General features: G+C 45.3%; 1 protein-coding gene across 1 annotated transcript in view; it reads right to left on the bottom strand.

Annotated features, from left to right (window-relative positions):
• The window catches only part of gpat4 (glycerol-3-phosphate acyltransferase 4), a 110,552-nt gene that overhangs the window by 47,012 nt on the left and 42,944 nt on the right, over positions 1-20,596 (bottom strand). Inside the window, exon 3 of the mRNA XM_055661976.1 lies at positions 10,463-10,760. Coding sequence (XP_055517951.1) covers positions 10,463-10,760 — 298 coding nt within the window. The remainder of the gene's footprint in view (positions 1-10,462; positions 10,761-20,596) is intronic.

Genomic DNA, 20,596 nt, shown 5'->3' with positions numbered 1-20,596 from the left:
GAACATTTTCATACAAAGGGTGGTGGGTGTATGGAACAAGCTGCCGGAGGAGGTAGCTGAGGTTGGGACTATCCCAACGTTTAAGAAACAGTTAGACTAGGTACAATGGATAGGACAAGTTTGGAGGAATATGGACCAAATGCGGGCAGGTGAGACTGGTGTAGCTGGAACATGTTGGCTTGAATGGTGTGAGCAAGTTGAGCCTGTTTCCACACTGTATCACTCTATGACTATGACCAACAAAAAATATAAAGAGAAAGAAGATAGAGAATGTGTGTAAACTAGCAAAAAATAATGATTGGGGTTGTCGCAACTATGTTCAGCCAATCTGAAGAAGGATCGTGACCCAAAATGTCACCATTCCTTCTCTCCAGAGATGCTGCCTATCCCGCTAAGTTACCCCAGGGCATCTGCGATTTAACCCAGCATCTGCAGTTCCTTCCTACACTAAATGTTCATACCGTTGGATTGTAAGCTACCCAAGCAGAATATAAATGGTTGTTGTTCATCCAGTTAGTGTGTGGTCTCACTCTGGCAATGGAGGAGGCCCCAACAAGGTCAGTATTTAGAAACATAGAAATTAGTGCAGGAGTAGGCCATTCGGCCCTTCGAGCCTACACCCCCCCATTCAATATGATCATGGCCGATCATCCAACTCAGTATCCCGTACCTGCCTTCTCTCCACGCCCTCTGATCCCTTGGCCACAAGGGCCTTGATCTAACTCCCTCTTAAATATAGCCAATGAACTGGCCTCAACTACCCTCTGTGGCAGAGAGTTCCAGAGCTCTTCACCACTCTCACGTGTGAAAAAAATTCTCCTCCGTCTCAGGTTCCCGAAAAGGATTCTCCCCCAGGGATCCTTAAGCTGTGAGCCCCCGCAGTCCCGGACTTCCCCAACATCGGGAACAATCTTCCTGCATCTAGCCTGTCCAACCCCTTAAGAATTTTGTAAGTTTCTATAAGATCCCCTCTCAATCTCCTAAATTCTAGCGAGTATAAACCAAGTCTATCCAGTCTTTCTTCATAAGACAGTCCTGACATCCCAGGAATCAGTCTGGTGAACCTTCTCTGCACTCCCTCTATGGCAATAATGTCCTTCCTCAGATTTGGAGACCAAAAGTGCCCCCGCAATACCTCCAGGTGTGGTCCATCACCAACACCCTGTACAACTGCAGTAGAACCTCCCTGCTCCTATACTCAAATCCTCTTGCTATGAAAGCCAACATACCATTTGCTTTCTTTACTGCCTGCTGCACCTGCATGCCTACCTTCAATGACTGGTGTACCATGACACCCAGGTCTCGCTGCATCTCCCCCTTTCCCAATCGGCCACCATTTTGATAATAATCTGCTTTCCCGTTTTTGCCACCAAAATGGATAACCTCACATTTGAATTGGAAGGGGAATTAAAATAGTTTGTGAATGGCAGATCTAGTAGTGTGTAGCAGACCAAGTGCAAGCGATCAGCAAATGTGTTGTTTCTGTGACTGGAAGCCTGTGCCCAATGGCGTACTACAGGGATTGGTACTTGGCCATATGCATTATCAAGTTAGATATGAGTATACTGTAGGGGGTAGGGATAGTAATGGCACTAGAGTAGAGGTGTTGTTGCTAGTGAGGGGGGCAGTCTTGAACTACTGAGCATCATCGATCAGTGTGCATGATGAGCAGTGCAATAGTGCATCTTGATGAGTGTGAGTTGATGCATTTTCAGAGGATGGATAAAGCTGGGGTATATGTGGATAGAGAACTGGCTGGCAGATAGGAAGCAAAGAGTAGGATTAGGAGTAAACGGGTCCTTTTCACAATGGCAGGCAGTGACTAGTGGGGTACCGCAAGGCTCAGTGCTGGGACCCCAGCTATTTTCAATATATATTAATGATTTGGACAATGGAATTGAATGCAACATCTCCAAGTTTGCGGATGACACGAAGCTGGGGGGCAGTGTTAGCTGTGAGGAGGATGCTAGGAGGCTGCAAGGTGACTTGGATAGGCTGGGTGAGTGGGCAAATGCATGGCAGATGCAGTATAATGTGGATAAATGTGAGGTTATCCACTTTGATGACAAAAACAGGAATGTAGACTATTATCTGAATGGTGGCCGATTATGAAAAGGAGAGATGCAACAAGACCTGGGTGTCATGGTACACCAGTCATTGAAAGTTGGGATGCAGATGCAGCAGGCAGTGAAGAAAGCAAATGGTATGTTAGCATTCATAGCAAACGGATTTGAGTATAGGAGCAGTGAGGTTCTACTGCAGTTGTACAGGGTCTTGGTGAGACCACACCTGGAGTATTGCGTACAGTTTTGGTCTTCTAATCTGAGGAAAGACATTCTTGCCATAGAGGGAGTGCAGAGAAGGTTCACCAGACTGATTTCTGGGATGTCAGGACTTTCATATGAAGAAAGACTGGAAAGACTCGGCTTGTACTCGCTAGAATTTAGAAGATTGAGGGGGGATCTTATAGAAACTTACAAAATTCTTAAGGGGTTGGACAGGCTAGATGCAGGAACAGTGATCCCTCCTGAAAACGGCAGTATACTTGGGTAAGATGATGAAGGCAACATACTTAGCTTGAGCACAGAATAAAACAGTCTGGGTGATTATCACAACTTCATAAAACATTGGCCAGAGATTGGGTCCAGTGTATAGTTTTGCTGCGCTGTATTTTACAAAGGATTTGCTTAACTGAGGAGGGTACAATGGAGATATACAGAATGTTGTCTGGAATGGAGTGTTTTGTATGTAATTTTGGATAGGCTGGATCCCCTTCCTTTGGAGGCTAATTGAGGTATTTAAAATTGAGGGGCAAGGGGTACATTGATGTGCCGCATATAAGGCACATCAAGTACCTATTTTCTTGAGTTCGAAGGTCCATAAAACCAAAGGGCAAAGTTCAAGTTAAGGAGAGAGCTGGAGAGGGGATGTGAGGAAGACATTTTTTTCACCCAAAGATGGAAGGAACCTGGAACACACTATCCAAGGCTTAATTCATATGCAGAAATTCATAATTAAGCAAATGAGCACACGAGGAGCCTTGAAGGCTACAGCCAAGGTCAGGAAAACATAATTAATTTTAAAAAATAGGCACTCCAAAGGCAGCATGAACATGGTAGATCAAAGAGAGACAAAAATGCTGGAGAAACTCAGCGGGTGAGGCAACATCTTTGGGCAGAAGGTATAGGCGACGTTTCGGGTCAAGACCCTTCTTCAAAGATCAAAGATATGTTTCCGTGCCGTTTCATTCCATGCCTGTCATTAAAATGGTGCTGATGAACAAGATCAGATTGATGTTGAATGTTGGCGTCAGAGCCACAAGTACCAAATGGCCTTCTCCCGCCTCCATGTCTAATGAATGGCACATATTTTTGAAGCTGCACATATCCAGGAAAGGGGAGCGTACTCCCGCCTTGTGAATGGAGCCAAAGCTTTCAACAATCAAGGGCCTGTCCCACTTGGCCGTCATTTGCGTCTCATTTACGCGTCATATGTAAAATAGGTCGACACGCCGTTACGTGCGACCTCGCTCGCAAATCACACGTCATCATGCCGTCTGGTGCGCGTGACATAACCATGCGTCACCATGCGATACACGTGAAATGTCAGGACGCCAGCGTGCGACGCCAATGCGTTAGCGTGCGTACGCAATACGTCACGCAGGTGTCGCACGAGGGTTTCATGCAGCACGAAATCCTGGAGCGCCGCGTGAAACTCCACACTCCTCCGCGCCTCTCCATGCGCCCGTCCCCGCGCTACCCACACACTACCCATGCGTCACAACGCGACGACCACATTTTTGGAGGTCGCGTAAATGGCGTGCAAATGTCGGCCAAGTGGGACAGGCCCTTCAGCAGGCAATTACTGGTCCCGGTATATCCAGCATCTGAATCTGTGTGGAAAGGAACTGCAGAAGCTGGTTTAACCAGAAGGTAGACACAAATTGCTGGAGTAATTCAGCAGGGCAGGCAGCATCTCTGGAGAGACAAGAAGGGTCTCGACCTGTAATATTTCTTCTCTCCAGAAATGCTGCCTGTCCCACTGCGTTACTCCAGCATTTTGTGCCTATCTCCAGCATCTGAATAGTTCTTTGAACTGCAAATATTAATGTGACTAAAACAAGTGGGTGAATTGTGAGTCTCATGTTGTTGGCGGGGGAAGGATTCAGCAGGGTTATGCAGCTGAACCTCAAGCGAGGTGCTTTGACTCTCTCTCTTACTGACCACTCCTGGGGCACTAATGTGACTCAACACTTACCAGACCTGGTCTGAACGTTGCTCAAATCTTGGAGCATGGAAACCTAGAACACTCCTTTATCAAAGGAACCGATGAAACTTAATGTCGATGTTGTTCCCACAAACAGCTCCACATGTGAACTTATAACAAAGCAGCTAAGGATGGATGGACATACGAGTTCCTCCAGGCATTTTCTCACACCAGTGCCCAAGGTTGAGAGGGTTGGGCTCCATCTATCTTCATGCAAGATGAGACTTTAATCATTGGAGTTTAATCCTTGATTTCTATTTACTTTAATGTTATGAAGGCTCCTTGTTGCTACACCCAGTCAAATCTCCTTTGATATCAAATAAAACTCACCTCCCCTCTGGAATTTGATTTTGATTGATTGAAAGATACAGCATGGAAACAGCCCCTTCGTCCCACCGAGTCCACACTATTAATCACCCATTCAGGGTCTGAAGAAGGGTCTCGACGTGAAACGTCACCCATTACTTCTCTCCAGCGATGTTGCCTGTCGTGCTGAGTTACTCCAGCATTTTGTGTCTATCTTCGGTTTAAACCAGCATCTGCAGTTCCCTCTTACACACACTAGTTACAATACAATACCATTTATTGTCATTTGAGCCTCAGTGAGACTCAAACAAAATTCCGTTTCCACAGCCATACAAACAAAGACAATTTCCAACAGACATACACACAATTTAATTCACACAAACATCCATCACAGTGAACCCACTGTGATGGAAGGCAAAGTCTTTTCTCTCCCCTGTTCTCCATTTCTCTCCCGATGTCGAAGCCCCAGGCGGGCGATGATAAGTCCCACGGCCATTTTAGGCCGCGCGGGGCGATTTACGGCCCCGCTCCCAGTCTAAAAGTCACAGTGTTGGAGCCCCTGGCGGGTGCTGGAATGTCCCACGGCCATGAACCTGTGCCGGGCGATGTACGTCCCTGCTCCGGGTCGTTCCAACCCCGCGAAACGGGCTGGAGAAGTCGCGTTGCGGGAGCTCCGGGAAGCGGTCTCTCTCTCCACCCGGAACCGCAAGCTCCCGATGTCCCAGTCCACCGGACCTGCGGCTGCGTTGCTGGAGCCTCCGAGCCCCAGGAGTCGAGTCACAGCAGCGACTCACCCACGCTCCGAGGCCGGCCAGCCCCACGATGGTGAGTAGTCCGCAGCTCCGCAGTCTCCCGAGCCCCCGGGTCGTTCCACGGTGCTAGGCCCCAACGACAACGGAGACCCGACAGGGAAAAGGTCGGGTCTCCTGGACAGGGAAGAGATTTTAAATAGTTTCCCCCCTCCCTCCCCCCCACCCCGCACATATACACATTTAAAACCAGTATTAAAAATCACCAACATTACATTTAACTAGACAAAAAATAAAAAAAAGACAGACAGGCTGTAGCGGCCGCTGCAACAGGTGGGTCGCGCCGCCAAAAATAGTTCTATGTTATCCCGCTTTTGCATCCACTCCCTAAACACTGGGGATAATTACAGCGGCCAATTAACCTACAAGCCCACGTCTTTGGGATGTGGGAGTAAACCTGAGCACTCGGAGGAAACCCATGCAGTCACAGGGAAAACGTGTAAACTTCACACAGACAGCACCCAAGGTCAGGATCGTACCCAGGTCTCTAGTACTGTGATGCAGCGGTTCTACTAGCTGCACCATTGTACTATCTTTCATCCATGTTAAATCCAAAGTTATGTAGCTGCATGGTGCAAGCAAAACTCAAATGTTAGCAGATTTGGGCGGCACAGTGGCGCAGCGGTTCAAATCTGGGTTCAATCCTGACTATGGGTGCAGTTTGTACGGAGTTTGTTAACATGTGGGTATTCTCCAGGTGCTCCGGTTTCATCCCACACCCCAAGGACGTACAGGTTTGTGGGTTAAACCGGCCTCTGTAAATTGTAAATTGTCCCTAGTGTTTAGGATAGTGCTAGTGTATGGGGTGGTCGCAGGTCAGCACGGACTCGGTGGGAAGAAGGGCCTGTTTCCACGCTGTTTCTTAAGTCTAAAGATCAATGAGCAAGTATTTAATGGTGCTGTCAGTAGCACTATGCTGACGATTGAAAAAATTGTAGACAGCAATTAGTCAAGTTTCATTTATACTGTAAATGATGTGCTCAGGCACATTTCTGCACTGAGGAACAGATATCAGGATTGGAATTGGATTGTAGCAGCGATGCTAATTGTGGAACAACTAGAGGGGCTGTTAGTTCCAGAGAGCAATAGTCAGCAACAGTCAAAGAAAGACTGGCAGGTCAATATCATCCAGTATCCTTGCCTTTGTTTGATAACCAAATTGGTTTAAGATTGGTTCATTTTAAGTAATTCTTCAGGAAAACAGCAAGATAGATCAGCCACTCAGCATTTCAGGCCAAAGATAGTTGTTGTCACACAGACAGCAGCCGAGGTCAGGATCATTCCCAGGTCTCTAGCGCTGTGATGTTGCTGCATCACCATCCATGTTAAATCCAAAGTTATGTAGCCGAGTGGTGCAAGCAAAACCCAAAGTTGCCAGATTTGGGAGGCAGTTACTTCTTTACATCGCCAGACACCTGGGTTCGATCCTGACTACGGATGCCGTCTGTACGGAGTTTGTACGTTCTCCCTGTGACCGTGTGGGTTTTCTCCAGGTGCTCCGTTTCCTCCCACACTCGAAGGATGTACAGGTTTGTAGGTTAATTGGTCTCTGGAAATTGTAAGTTGTCCCTAGTGTGTAAGATAGTGTACATGATAGGAAAGAACTGTAGATGCTGGTTTAAATCGGAGATACACAAAATGCTGGAGTAACTCAGCGGGACAAGCAGCATCTCCTTCTCTCCAGAGATGCTGCATGTCCCGCTGAGTTACTCCAGCATTTTGTGTCTACCATAGTGTACGGGGTGGTCGCTGGTCGGCACGGACTCAGCGGTAAAGTTAGAGTTTTGCCTCTGCACGTGCCTGTTCACGTGGTGCACCTGCCCAGTGTAATGCAGCTGAATGTCCAGGGAGGCCATCACCGAGGTGCTTGTCCTAGAAACAACCTCTTTCCATGAGGGGCTGAACTCTCAACCACCTACGTATGACTAGGTGCGGCTGGACTGCAGGGCTCTGATCTGATCTGGTGCTTGTGTGGACACTTGGTGGAATATTCCATGCACCCTTTGCTTTTTTGTCCACAGTCTACCATCTATGTATGACTAGATGTGGCTGGACACCCTCGCCAGACTGTCCTGGTTTGCCTGTTGACACATAATAAACCACTCTGGCTCAGGCCCTCTGGCGTGATGCCTCAGTAGTATCTTGTGCTGATTGCTATACTCATTCTAAATCTCTCCATCAGCTCAATGTATTGTCACAGAATATGACGGAGCATCTCATGGTTCATTTGTGTAGGGAAGAGCTGCAGACACTGGCTTAAATTGAAGGTAGACACAAAGTGCTGGAGTAACTCAGCGGGACAGGCAGCATCTCTGAAGAAAAGGAATGGGTGAAGTTTCGGGTCGAGATCCTTCTTCAGACTGATGACAGGGGAGGGGGCGGGACAAAGATAGAACGTGGTCGTAAACAGTAAGACTGTTGGGAGAACTGGGAAGGGGGAGGGGATGGAGAGAGAGGGAAAGCAAGGGCTATTTGAAGTTAGAGAAGTCAATGTTCATACCGCTGGGGTGTGAGCTACCCAAACAAAATATGAGGTGCTGTTCCTCCAATTTGCGCTGGGCCTCACTCTGACAATGGAGGAGGCCCAGGTCAGATTGGGAATATTAGCATATAATCCTCCAACATTATCGCCACCTCCAACGGGATCCCACTACTGGCCATATCTTCCCATCTCCACCCCTTTCTGCTTTACGCAGAGACCGCTCACTCCGAAACTCATTGGTCAACTCGTCCCATCCCACCCCCTCCCCAGGTACTTTCCCCTGCAACCGCAGGAGATGCAACACCTGTCCCTTTACCTCCCACCTCGACTCCATCCAAGGACACAAACAGTCTTCCCAGAGGTTCACTTGCACCTCCTCCAACCTCATCTACTGTATCCGCTGTTCCAGGTGTCAACTTCTCTACATCGGCGAGACCAAGCGCAGGCTCGGCGAACGTTTCGCTGAACACCTTCGCTCAGTCCATCTTCACTTACCTGATCTCCCGGTGGCTCAGCACTTCAACTTCCCCTCCAATTCCCAATCTGACCTGGGGCCTCCTCCATTACTCTGGCACTTTGTGTCTATGGCAGAGATTGACCTCATTTTGAGGATGAGGCTTTGCTAGCACAAGGGCGAGGCAGTGATCATCCCTGCCAACAGTCACATGCAAGTATGGGGCCAAGTAGGTTTATCCCTCATGGTGGTGGCCTCACCACTGGCCATCTCTGGCTGACACTGGAATTAAGGAATCGGCCACTCCATGAGGATGATACTGAGCCACAGGAGATCTAAAGTCTGAGCTACAAGCAAGGCCTAAAATAAAAAATGATGTATGTGTGAACTCTTTTATGAAATCCTTCTTCTTGTCATTATAAATACTAACGAGCCAACTTTTCCAACCATGTATTTGCCATTTGGCATTTTATGCGATGGTTAATCTTAAATCAGTTAGCAATATAGTATCAGTCTCCATCACTTATTGCCATGCAAAGCTACATTTCCAATCCCAACCCAATTACTCTTTGAAGAAAAAGTAGTAGCTACCAAATACTTTGCAAGGCTCCAGTACTGGTGTACACTGGGGTTACCACTGGGTATAAGTATCTGAATACACTTTATCATCCATGCTTTTATTGCGAGTATTAAAGTCTTATCTATCCTCTGCTGAAATCTGGGTCTCAACGGGTAAAAAGATGCTTTTACAGTCATAGTCAACAACATGGAAACACACCTTTCAGCCATGCCAACCAAGATGCCCTATCCATGCTAGTCCCACCTGCCCAATATCCTTCTAATCCTTTGCTAACCATGTACTCATCAAAGTGTCTTTCAAATGCTGTTATTGTACCTGCCTCAAGCACTTCCTCTGGCAACTCATTCCATAAACCCATCACCCTTTATGTGCTCTAATCTTCTGTTTTAATCTAGGCTATGGATGCTAAAGGATCTATGTAGGTAGGAACTGCAGATGTTGGTTTAAACAGAAGATAGACACAAAATGCTGGAGTAACTCAGTGGGACAGGCAGCATCTCTGGAGGGAAGGAATGGGTGACGTTTCGGGTCGAGACCTTTCTTCAGACCCTGAAGACGGGTATCGACCGGAAACGTCACCTATTCTTTCTCGGCAGAGATGCCGCTTGTCCTGCTAAAGGATCTATATCCTAAATGCGCCTAGGATGCTATAACAGTCTGATCTAGTCAGCTTTCAAGTAGTATATCAATAAACAATATTTTTCATGGTTTGCCTTTAACTTTTGGGATAGGATTTACCATACAGCCACAGGGGCTCGGAAATAACCAGTTGCATTGTTCAATGATACACACTTTGGACCACCTTACAACAGAGGAAATGAATGTTGTAGACATCAAAACTACTGAAGGGAAATGGAATGCAGAAAATGTGCATGGGGGATGTTGGGGCTTTAATCTGCTCACTCACACAGCTACTTATTCTAACCCAGGGGTGGGGAAATTTTTCATGCTGCATTAAGTTAGCTGTAATCTAATAAGGCCGTTTCCAAGAAACATCAATTAGATATACTTCAAAATGCACATTATTTTGTTAAAATAGCCCTCATGACTTACTGATGTTTTAATTGTGGCCGTCAGTCGGGGAGGATAATTTCGTTGAATTTTCTTGTACTCTTTGGTATTTTAAATAGGTTCATTTTAAGATTAATATAAAAATAATAAAAGACGAACAAAAACTTATTAATAAAAATAAAAGGAATTGTTCTACAAAATTTGGATTCATTCAAAAGGCCGCACTTAATGGCCGAGAAGGGCGCAGGTCCCCCACCCCTGTTCTAACCCCTTGCGCACATACACAAGTTTTTCCAGAGATCACTGGTAGATCCAGTCTACACGGTGGATATACTTCCAATCAAAACATCCTAAAGTAAATGCAAGTCCAGCATATGACGTTTCATATAAAATCTATCCAAAATCCTGGAGAAATTCCAATAAGCTGCTAAAAATTCTTTCATTTTATGCTGAATGACTTTTCCAAACATCAGGAGCATGTAATGCTGCATGAACCAGTCTCAACCCAGCAGCAACAGCAACTAGAAACAGGAGCACATCACAGTTATACCCACCTCAGTGGAAGTAGAAAGCAGTATCGTACAAAAACACCCAGTCCCCAGAGAATAGTCAGACGAAGACTGATGTATTGAAAGTTATTGTTTGTTCTTGTCATCAAATTCCAAGACTCTAATTCCTCTGCGGAAAATCGCTTTGTTACTTCGTCATCCACAATGGTCTCGACACCCTTCCTGCAGAAGTAGAAGATATCAGACATTTCAAACTCCCGACTGTCCAGGGCTCTGTTGCTCCCGCTCCTTCTCATCTCCTTTATTTCCTCCTCCAGAGATGTGGGCTCCTTCTCTATAATGCCTGTAACAGAAAACACAACACTGCCATTGAGAAGGATGAGTAACCTCTGCACTACATATACCCGCATGGCCATTTCCAGTCTCTGCTTGGTGAGCAATTAAAATCTGCTCTTTTTTACGAAAAGAGGTAACTCAGCAGATCAGGCAATATCGGTGGAGAACATAGCTTGGTGACATTTTGGGTCAGGATCTTTCAGACAGAATTTCTAATTCTGAAGCAGGGTCTTGACCCGAAACGTCACCTATTCATGTTCTCCAGGGAAGCTGCCTGAATCGCTGAGTTAGTCCAGCACTGTATCCTTCTGTTAGTTAACCAGCATCCGCAGTTCCGTGATTCTGTGCTTTTTCACTTTGTTCTTTTGAATGATTTAACTTAAATTGAGGCATGCTTCTGCCTGTGAGAAGGAACATGGCATGTGAATGTGGACTACATCAAATTCAAGACTAAGCATGACATCAATGCTTTGGGGATGTGCACATTAGCGGCAAGTCAAGCATTTATAACCCATCTCTACATACTCCTGCATCAAGCGGCTCTCCAGGACATTTCAAAGTACATTTCAGTGCTGACCACATTGCTGGAGTGTGTGGGAAGGAACTGAAGATGCTGGTTTAAACCGAAGATAGACACAAAAAGCTGGAGCAATTCAGCGGGACAAGCAGCATCTCTGGAGAGAGGGAATGGGTGAAGTTTCGGGTCGAGACCCTTCTTCAGACTGGTTAGGGATAAGGGAAACGAGCAATATAGACGATGAATAAAACATATGCAAAAAAGTAATGATGATAAAGGGAACAGGCCATTGTTGGGTGAAAATGAGAAGCTAGTGCGACTTGGGTGGGGGAGGGATGGAGAGAGAGGGAATGCCAGGACTACCTGAAGTGAGAGAAATCAATATTCATACCACTGGGCTGTAGGCTGCCCAAGCGAAATATGAGATGCTGTTCCTCCAATTTGCATTTAGCCTCACTCTGACAATGGAGGAGACCTAGGACAGAAAGGTCAGTGTGGAAATGAGAAGAATTAAAGTGTCCAGCAACCAGGGGATCCTGTAGGTCCAGGCGGGCTGAGCGAAGGTGTTCAGTGAAATGATCGCCCAGTCTGCGTTTGGTCTCTCCGATGTATAAGAGTCCACATCTTGAACAATGGATACAGCAAATGAAGTTGGAGGAGATACAAGTGAATCTCTGCCTAACCTGAAAGGGCTGTTGGGGTTTCTGGACAGAGTCGAGGGAGGAGGTATAGGGACAGATGTTGCATCTTCTGCAGTTGCAGGGGAAGGTACCTGGGGAGGGGGTGGTTTTGGATGGGAAGGGATGTTAATGTGTACGAAGGAACTGCAGATGCTGGTTTAAACCAAAGACAGACACCAAATGCTGGAGTAACTCAGCGGGACAGGCAGCATCTTTGGAGAAAAGGAATGGGTGACATTTCGGTTGAGACCCTTGAAGGGATGAGTTAACCAGGGTGTTACGGAGGGAAGGGCCTCCGCAGAATGCGGAAAGGGGTGGAGGTGGGAAAATGTGACTAGTGGTGGGATCCCGTTGGAGATGGCAGAAATTTCAGAGGATTATGTGTTGTATTGCGACGGCTGATGGGGTGGAAGATAAAGACTAGGGAGACTGTCTCTGTTGTGACTAGGGGGAGGGGGATCAAGGGCTGAGATGTGGAGTACAGAGGAGACATGAAAGAGGGCCTCATCTATGATGCGAGAGGGGATCCCCCATTCCCTAAAGAATGAGGACTTCTCGGACGTTCTAGTATGGAACACATCTTGGGCGCAGATGCGGGTAGATGGAGGAATTGGGAGTAGAGGATAGAGTCTTTGCCGGATGGAAATTGGTGGTGAAGTTGATGAAGTCCATGAGTTCTGCGTGGGTGTAGGAGGTAGCAACGATGCAGACATCAATGTAACGGAGATAGAGTTTGGGATAGGGCCAGTGTACACCTGGAACAGGGATTGTTCAACGTACCCTACAAAGAGGCAAGCATAGTTGGGGCCCATGCGGTTGCCCATAGCTAAGCCTTGGACTCGGAAGAAGTGGGAGGAGTCGGAGGGGAAGTTGTTGTGGGTGAGGACCAGCTCCTCTAGTAAAGTGTCCGTAGAGGGAAATTGGATGGTTCTGCAGTCGAGGAAGAAACGGAGGGATTTAAGGCCTTCCTGGTGGGGGATGGAGGTGTAGAGTGACTGAATGTCCATAGTAAAGATGAGGGAGTGGGGGCTCGGAAAACAGAAGTCATTGAAGAGATGAAGGGTATGTGAGGTATCTTGGACATAGGTCGTGAGCGATTGGACCAGAGGGGATAGGATGGAGTCGAGCTACGTAGAAATCATTTAAGTGGGACAGGAGCAGGTCTCCCAGGTTTTGCACACCGCTCTCTCCCATCTGGACAGCCAGAAGGGGGGCTACGTGAGGATGCTGTTCATAGACTACAGTTCAGCCTTCAACACAATAGTCCCCACCAGACTGGCCGGGAAGCTACTGGAATTGGGGCTCAACACCTCCCTGTGTGCCTGGGTCCTGGACTTTCTCACCGCCAGGCCCCAGGTAGTCAAGATGGGAGGGAATATATCGAAGTCCCTCACCCTGAGCACAGGATCACCCCAGGGTTGCGTCCTCAGCCCCCTGCTGTACTCCCTGTACACACATGACTGTGTGGCTAGGTTCAGCTCCAACTCAATAATTAAGTTTGCTGATGACACTGTGGTGGTGGGCCTGATCTCAGACAACGATGAGAAGGCCTACCGGGAGGAGGTGGCTGGTCTAGCACTCTGGTGCCAGGATAACAGCCTCCTCTTGAACATCAAAAAAACGAAGGAGCTGATCATGGACTTTAGGAGGGCACATCATCCGAGGACGTACACTCCATTGAGGATAAATGGGGATCCTGTGGATAGGGTGAGCTGTTTTAAATATCTGGGAGTCCACATCTCCGAGGATATGACATGGTCATCACACGCCTCAGCACTCGTTAGTAAGGCAAGGCAGGGCATTTACCACCTCAGGCAATTGAGGAAATTCAGAGTGTCTCCGAGGATCCTCCAGTGCTTCTACGCACCGGCGGTCGAAAGCATCTTGTCCGGGAACATTACCATCTGGTTTGGGAATTGCTCTGCCAAGGACAAGAAGGCTCTGCAGAGAGTAGTGCGTTCGGCCGAATGCACTATGGGAACTTCACTTGCCCCCCTGCAGGAACTATACATCAGGAGGTGCAACTCCAGAGCCAACAATATCATGAGAGACCCCTTCCACCCCTGCAACGGACTGTTCCAGCTGCTACGGTCAGGCAAACGCCTCCGTTGCCATGCTGTGAGAACGGAGAGGTTGAGAAGGAGTTTCTTCCCAGAGGCCATTCGGACTGTAAACGCCTATCTCACCAGGGACTAACTCTACTGAACGTTTTTCCTTCCATTATTTATTATGTAAAAGAATATGTGTGTTACGATTGTGTTTATAATTTGTTTGGTTGTTTTGTTGTTTGGCTTTTGCACAAAAGTCCGCGAGCATTGCCACTTTCATTTCACTGCACATCTCGTATGTGTATGTGACAAATAAACTTGACTTGACTTGACTTGAGGCAGAAACAATGGGTCTGTCAGGGCAGTTCTCTTTATGTATTTTGGGGAGAGGGTAAAACTGGGCTGTGCGGGGCTGGGAAACGATAAGGTTGGAGGCTGTGGAAGGCAGACAGCCAGCAGTGATGAAATCTGAAATGGTGTGTGAGATTCAGGCCTGGTGCTCGTCTGTGGGATCATGGTCCAAGGATAAGTAGTAGGTGTCAGAGTTGTCGCCTGGTAGAGGTCAGCGCGCCAGACTACCACGGCACCTCCCTTGTCGGAGGGTTTAATTATTGCTGGATTCACGTGCAGGAAGCTGCATGGTCATTTATTTTAAGTCTATATCATTAACTGAGTTTAAATTCCGCAGCTTTCATGGTGGGACTGATGTCTAGTCCCCTGCGTCTAAATCACTGTTTCTAATCAGCCAGAATTTCTCGTATCCTTATTTCTCATATTTCCAAAGTCGACTACATCATTAAAAGATACGAGTGCCGGAGTAACTCAGTGGATCAGGCAGCATTTCTAGAGGAGAAGAAGAAGGGTTTCGGCCCGAAAAGTTGCCTATTTCCTTCGATCCATAGATGCTGCTGCACCCGCTGAGTTTCTCCAGCACTTTTGTCTACCAGAATTTCTAGAGAACACAGATAGGTTCATAGACATTTCAGTTTTGGACTTGCCCCAAAACGTCACTGTCCATGCTCTCCCGAGATGCTACCTGACCTGCTGAGTTACTCCAGCATTTTGAGTCGTTGTTTGTAAACCAGCATCTGTAGTTCCTTGTTTCTATATTAGTTTAGAATTACAGCATGGAAACTTTGGCCCACCAAGTGCACGTCAAACGACAATTGCCCATTCACACTAGTTGTTTGTTTACCTAATTAGAATATTGTTGGTTGGGATTATCCAATTTTGAACTGACAAAGGAACAAACAAGTGATTTTGTGGATTGCTGAGATTATTAACGCAGGACTATGGCTCCGAAAATTCATGCTTCACCAGCACCACAGGCGAGAAATTGTCTTTGAGTTTATTGTCACGTGTACCGAGGTACAGTGAAAGGCAGTACGCAGAGAGTAGTAATAGACAGTTGCTTGCAGGAGGGTCCTGACTTGAAACTTTATCTATCCATTTCCCTCCACAGATTCTGCCTGACCTGCTAGGTTCCTCCAGCAGTTTGTTTTTTAGGTCAGTGATAAAGAGTTATTTTTCACAGAGGTAGTGTTGTTCCCCAGGGGCCAGTTCTGGGGACCGCTGATGATGTTGATATTTATTAATGACTTGAGACAGTCATTTTCAGCATGTTGAAAATCCAGCTTGTAAAAGCTACAACTTTGGGCGACTACTCACCACCATTCAGGCATCACCAAAAAAACCACGTAAGTGGGACAACCATATAACCATATAACCATATAACAATTACAGCACAGAAACAGGCCATCTCGGCCCTACAAGTCCGTGCCGAACAAATTTTTTTCCCCTTAGTCCCACCTGCCTGCACTCATACCATAACCCTCCATTCCCTTCTCATCCATATGCCTATCCAATTTATTTTTAAATGATACCAATGAACCTGCCTCCACCACTTCCACTGGAAGCTCATTCCACACCGCTACCACTCTCTGAGTAAAGAAGTTCCCCCTCATATTACCCCTAAACTTCTGTCCCTTAATCCAAGGTAACATTTCCAAATTTACAAACCTTGTAAATGGACTGCAGGTCAGCTGAATTGACAGATAGAAACATAGAAAATAGGTGCAGGAGTAGGCCATACGGCCCTTCGAGCCTGCACCGCCATTCAATATGATCATGGCTGATCATCCAACTCAGTATCCTGTACCTGCCTTCTCTTCATACCTGCTGATCCCTTTAGCCACAAGGGCCACATCTAACTCTTAAATATAGCCAATGAACTGGCCTCAACTACCTTCTGTGGCAGAGAGTTCCAGAGATAAGGGACAAATGAAATGAAATATAAGAATCGGGAAGTATTATATTTTGATAGAAAGAATACGGAGAGACAATACAAACTAAATGTCCATTTTGAGCATTGCGCAGGAACTGATGGTTCTGTGGTCTCAGTACATAGGTACATGTGGGCCGAGGAGCTTTATTCTACAGTTTTGTGACCCAAGTCACCAAACTACATGAAATGTTCACATATTGTGTAAAAAAATTATATAAATCACCCCTGAAACTCGTCATGAACAAGACTTGTACATTTTTTAATTAAATTAGAGAAAAACTGGAAACATTTGGGGTAATTTTTAGTCCAATCAACGCACGTTTAACATTGAGTTATGTTTATACACCCTTTTATAATGTGAATAAATTCATCATTCACTCATTCATTCACTCATTCATTCATGAAGTTGAGGGCCTAAACTATATGTTTCCATAACACAGTCAATTAAACATTGTCACTAATACCAACTTGTTGTAGAGTAATAAGTCTTTATCAGCTAATCGCGGAGCTGCCTGCGATAACTTACCAGGAAAAAGTGCTCCGACCGCGGGGCCTAGGTACCCGCGGTATAGTGAACCTAGAGCAGTGAACGCAGAGCCGCGGATCATCTTCGCGAGCGGGGGGGGGGGGGGGGGGGGGGAGGCTGTACATAGTGCCGCCTGTAGCGGCCGTTTTCAGGCCCCGACCACGGGAGAAAAACGGAGGGATATTCATCGCAATTTATAGGCTTCCATTGCAGTGAAAAATGGTCAGAAATGGTTGATGTTTCTGTAGAAATGAATTGGTGATATGTGAACTTGAACTAGTTTTTCTATGGTAGTAACCTATTGTTATTCTCATTAACATTAAGAAGAGGTTGAAATTTTATGAATTGAAGTCTATGCAGACTTAATGACTATGAGATTTTTTTTCTGTAGCCTCTACTTAAACTTGAAATAACTTATCAATTGTAGCAAATTACAGTGTAAGTCTCATTGACATTAAATAGAGGTTGACATTTTATGAATGGAAGTCCATGCAGACCTAGGTACTATGAGATGTTTCTTTCTCTAGCTATTCTGCACCCTCTGCTCCTGCACTTGAACTTGAAGTCTTATCTATGGCAGTAAATTACAGTGTAAGTCTCATTGACATTAAGAAGAGATTGACATTTTATGGATTGAAGTCCATGCAGACCTAAGTAATATGAGATTTTTTTTTCTGCAGCTTCTGCCCCTCCACTCTTCAAAGCCTGTCCACACAAAAGTGTTTTGTGTGGACATGCACTGTGCTTTAATGAACAAATGTGATAATTTGCAGACTTGCTATCCCATCTACCTGGACATGCATACATGTTTAATTTCCTCATTGATATGTCGATATTGTCTTACATTATATATAACATGAAAAGATGTAAAATACACCCTGGCACATATTATCTTCTATTATTAGGAGGCAGCAGTGTATCCCGGGTTATCATGCAGTGTGATTCTGCAACATAAACAACAATAAATCGAGCGATAGCAAAGTCTAGAAGGAAGAAAGGTAATGATAGGACTCAAAACAACAAATCTTTTTACTTATGGTCATATGATGTTACTTTGAAAAATGAAAATATATATTTGAGGATGTTGATTTATTTTACTTTTCATTTTCAAATATAATTGAATTCTCCATGATAACAGGAGATGGGGGAGATATTGAACAGTTTCTTTTCTTCGGTATTCACCAAGGAGAAGGATATTGAATTATGTGAGGTAAGGGAAACAAGTAGAGTAGCTATGGGAACTATGAGGATCAAAGAAGAGGAAGTACTGACACTTTTGAGAAATATAAAAGTGGATAAGTCTCCAGGTCCGGACAGGATATTCCCTAGGACATTGAGGGAAGTTAGTGTAGAAACAGCAGGGGCTATGGCAGAAATATTTCAAATGTCATTAGAAACGGGAATAGTGCCGGAGGATTGGCGTACTGCGCATGTTGTTCCATTGTTTAAAAAGGGGTCTAAGAGTAAACCTAGCAATTATAGACATGTTAGTTTGACGTCAGTGGTGGGCAAATTAATGGAAAGAATACTTAGAGATAATATATATAAGCATCTGGATAAACAGGGTCTGATTAGGAACAGTCAACATGGATTTGTGCCTGGAAGGTCATGTTTAACTAATCTTCTTGAATTTTTTGAAGATGTTACTCGGGAAATTGATGAGGGTAAAACAGTGGATGTTGTGTATATGGACTTCAGTAAGGCCTTTGACAAGGTTCCTCATGGAAGGTTGGTTAAGAAGGTTCAATGGTTGGGTATTAATGGTGGAGTAGCAAGATGGATTCAACAGTGGCTGAATGGGAGATGCCAGAGAGTAATGGTGGATGGTTGTTTGTCAGGTTGGAGGCCAGTGACGAGTGGGGTGCCACAGGGATCTGTGTTGGGTCCACTGTTGTTTGTCATGTACATCAATGATCTGGATGATGGTGTGGTAAATTGGATTAGTAAGTATGCAGATGATACTAAGATAGGTGGGGTTGCGGGTAATGAAGTAGAGTTTCAAAGTCTACAGAGAGATTTATGCCAGTTGGAAGAGTGGGCTGAAAGATGGCAGATGGAGTTTAATGCTGATAAGTGTGAGGTGCTACATCTTGGCAGGACAAATCAAAATAGGACGTACATGGTAAATGGTAGGGAATTGAACAATGTAGGTGAACAGAGAGATCTGGGAATAACTGTGCACAGTTCCCTGAAAGTGGAATCTCATGTAGATAGGGTGGTAAAGAAAGCTTTTGGTGTGCTGGCCTTTATAAATCAGAGCATTGAGTATAGAAGTTGGGATGTAATGTTTTAAAATTGTACAAGGCATTGGTGAGGCCAATTCTGGAGTATGGTGTACAATTTTGGTCGCCTAATTATAGGAAGGATGTCAACAAAATAGAGAGAGTACAGAGGAGATTTACTAGAATGTTGCCTGGGTTTCAGCAACTAAGTTACAGAGAAAGGTTGAACAAGTTAGGGCTTTATTCTTTGGAGCGCAGAAGGTTAAGGGGGGACTTGATAGAGGTTTTTAAAATGATGAGAGGGATAGACAGAGTTGACGTGGAAAAGCTTTTCCCGCTGAGAGTAGGGAAGATTCAAACAAGGGGACATGACATGAGAATTAAGGGACTGAAGTTTAGGGGTAACATGAGGGGGAACTTCTTTACTCAGAGAGTGGTAGCTGTGTGGAATGAGCTTCCAGTGAAGGTGGTGGAGGCAGGTTCGTTTTTATCATTTAAAAATTATTTGGATAGTTATATGGATGGGAAGGGAATAGAGGGTTATGGTCTGAGCGCAGGTATATGGGACTAGGGGAGATTATGTGTTCGGCACGGACTAGAAGGGTTGAGATGGCCTGTTTCCGTGCTGTAATTGTTATATGGTTATTGGTTATTATATGGTTAACTTAACAAATCCCCCTCCCACTACTTCCCTCTTTTCCCTCTCTCTTCCCTTTTTTGCTTCTATTTCTATTCTTACCCTTTGCCTCCTGCAGGATATAGGGCTAGATTTTACTGACAGCAAGGACAGCCACATTTTCTGCTATCTACAGTTTCATCTTTAGTTCCTTTTTTTGGCTTCCGTTTGCGTACAACAAAATAGAAAAAAAAAAGTTAAAAATTCGGCACGGACTGGAAGGGTCGAGATGGCCTGTTTCCGTGCTGTAATTGTTATATGGTTATATGGTTATTCCTTTTCTGTTTTCTTTTTACTCTTTCAATTGAGTTCAAGACGCTGAAAAGCCTGAAACAGGTGCATCACCTCAAGAGGCAGTTCCTGATGGTGAAGCAGATGAGTCGGCCCCAAAGAGACTGCTTCGATCCATGACAAGTCATAGTCAACAAACAGCAACTGTCGAGCACACTGACCGCAGGCATGTCCTACCAGCGCATTGCATCATTTGTAAAGGTTGAAAGTACACAAAATAAATAAATTGTGGAAAAAAATGATTATATAAAGTTTTATTTTAATGTGGATCGTTTCACTGTTTATTTGGTCAAATTATTTAAACAATGAGTGATTTACTTATGATAATGGCGTGTCGGTGAATGACTGCGACAATCCACCCACCGATCCACACATACATACATACGCACACTTTCATGCATGCAAACACACACATATATGCACACATAAATCCGCACACACACACACATCCATTCACATGCAGACATAGATATAGATATATAGATATGCCATTTATTGTCACTATACATGTACAGTGAAATTGAAAGCTGCTCGTACTCAGTGCATACATATAATTTAGTACAAAAAACAAGAAACAGAAAAACAAAAAACAGAAGGGA

This window comes from Leucoraja erinacea, chromosome 35 (genome assembly GCF_028641065.1).
Source record: "Leucoraja erinacea ecotype New England chromosome 35, Leri_hhj_1, whole genome shotgun sequence".
NCBI lineage: Eukaryota > Metazoa > Chordata > Chondrichthyes > Rajiformes > Rajidae > Leucoraja > Leucoraja erinaceus.
The sequence above is the reverse complement of the archived record's forward strand: the minus strand, read 5'-3'. Positions and strand labels throughout refer to the sequence as shown.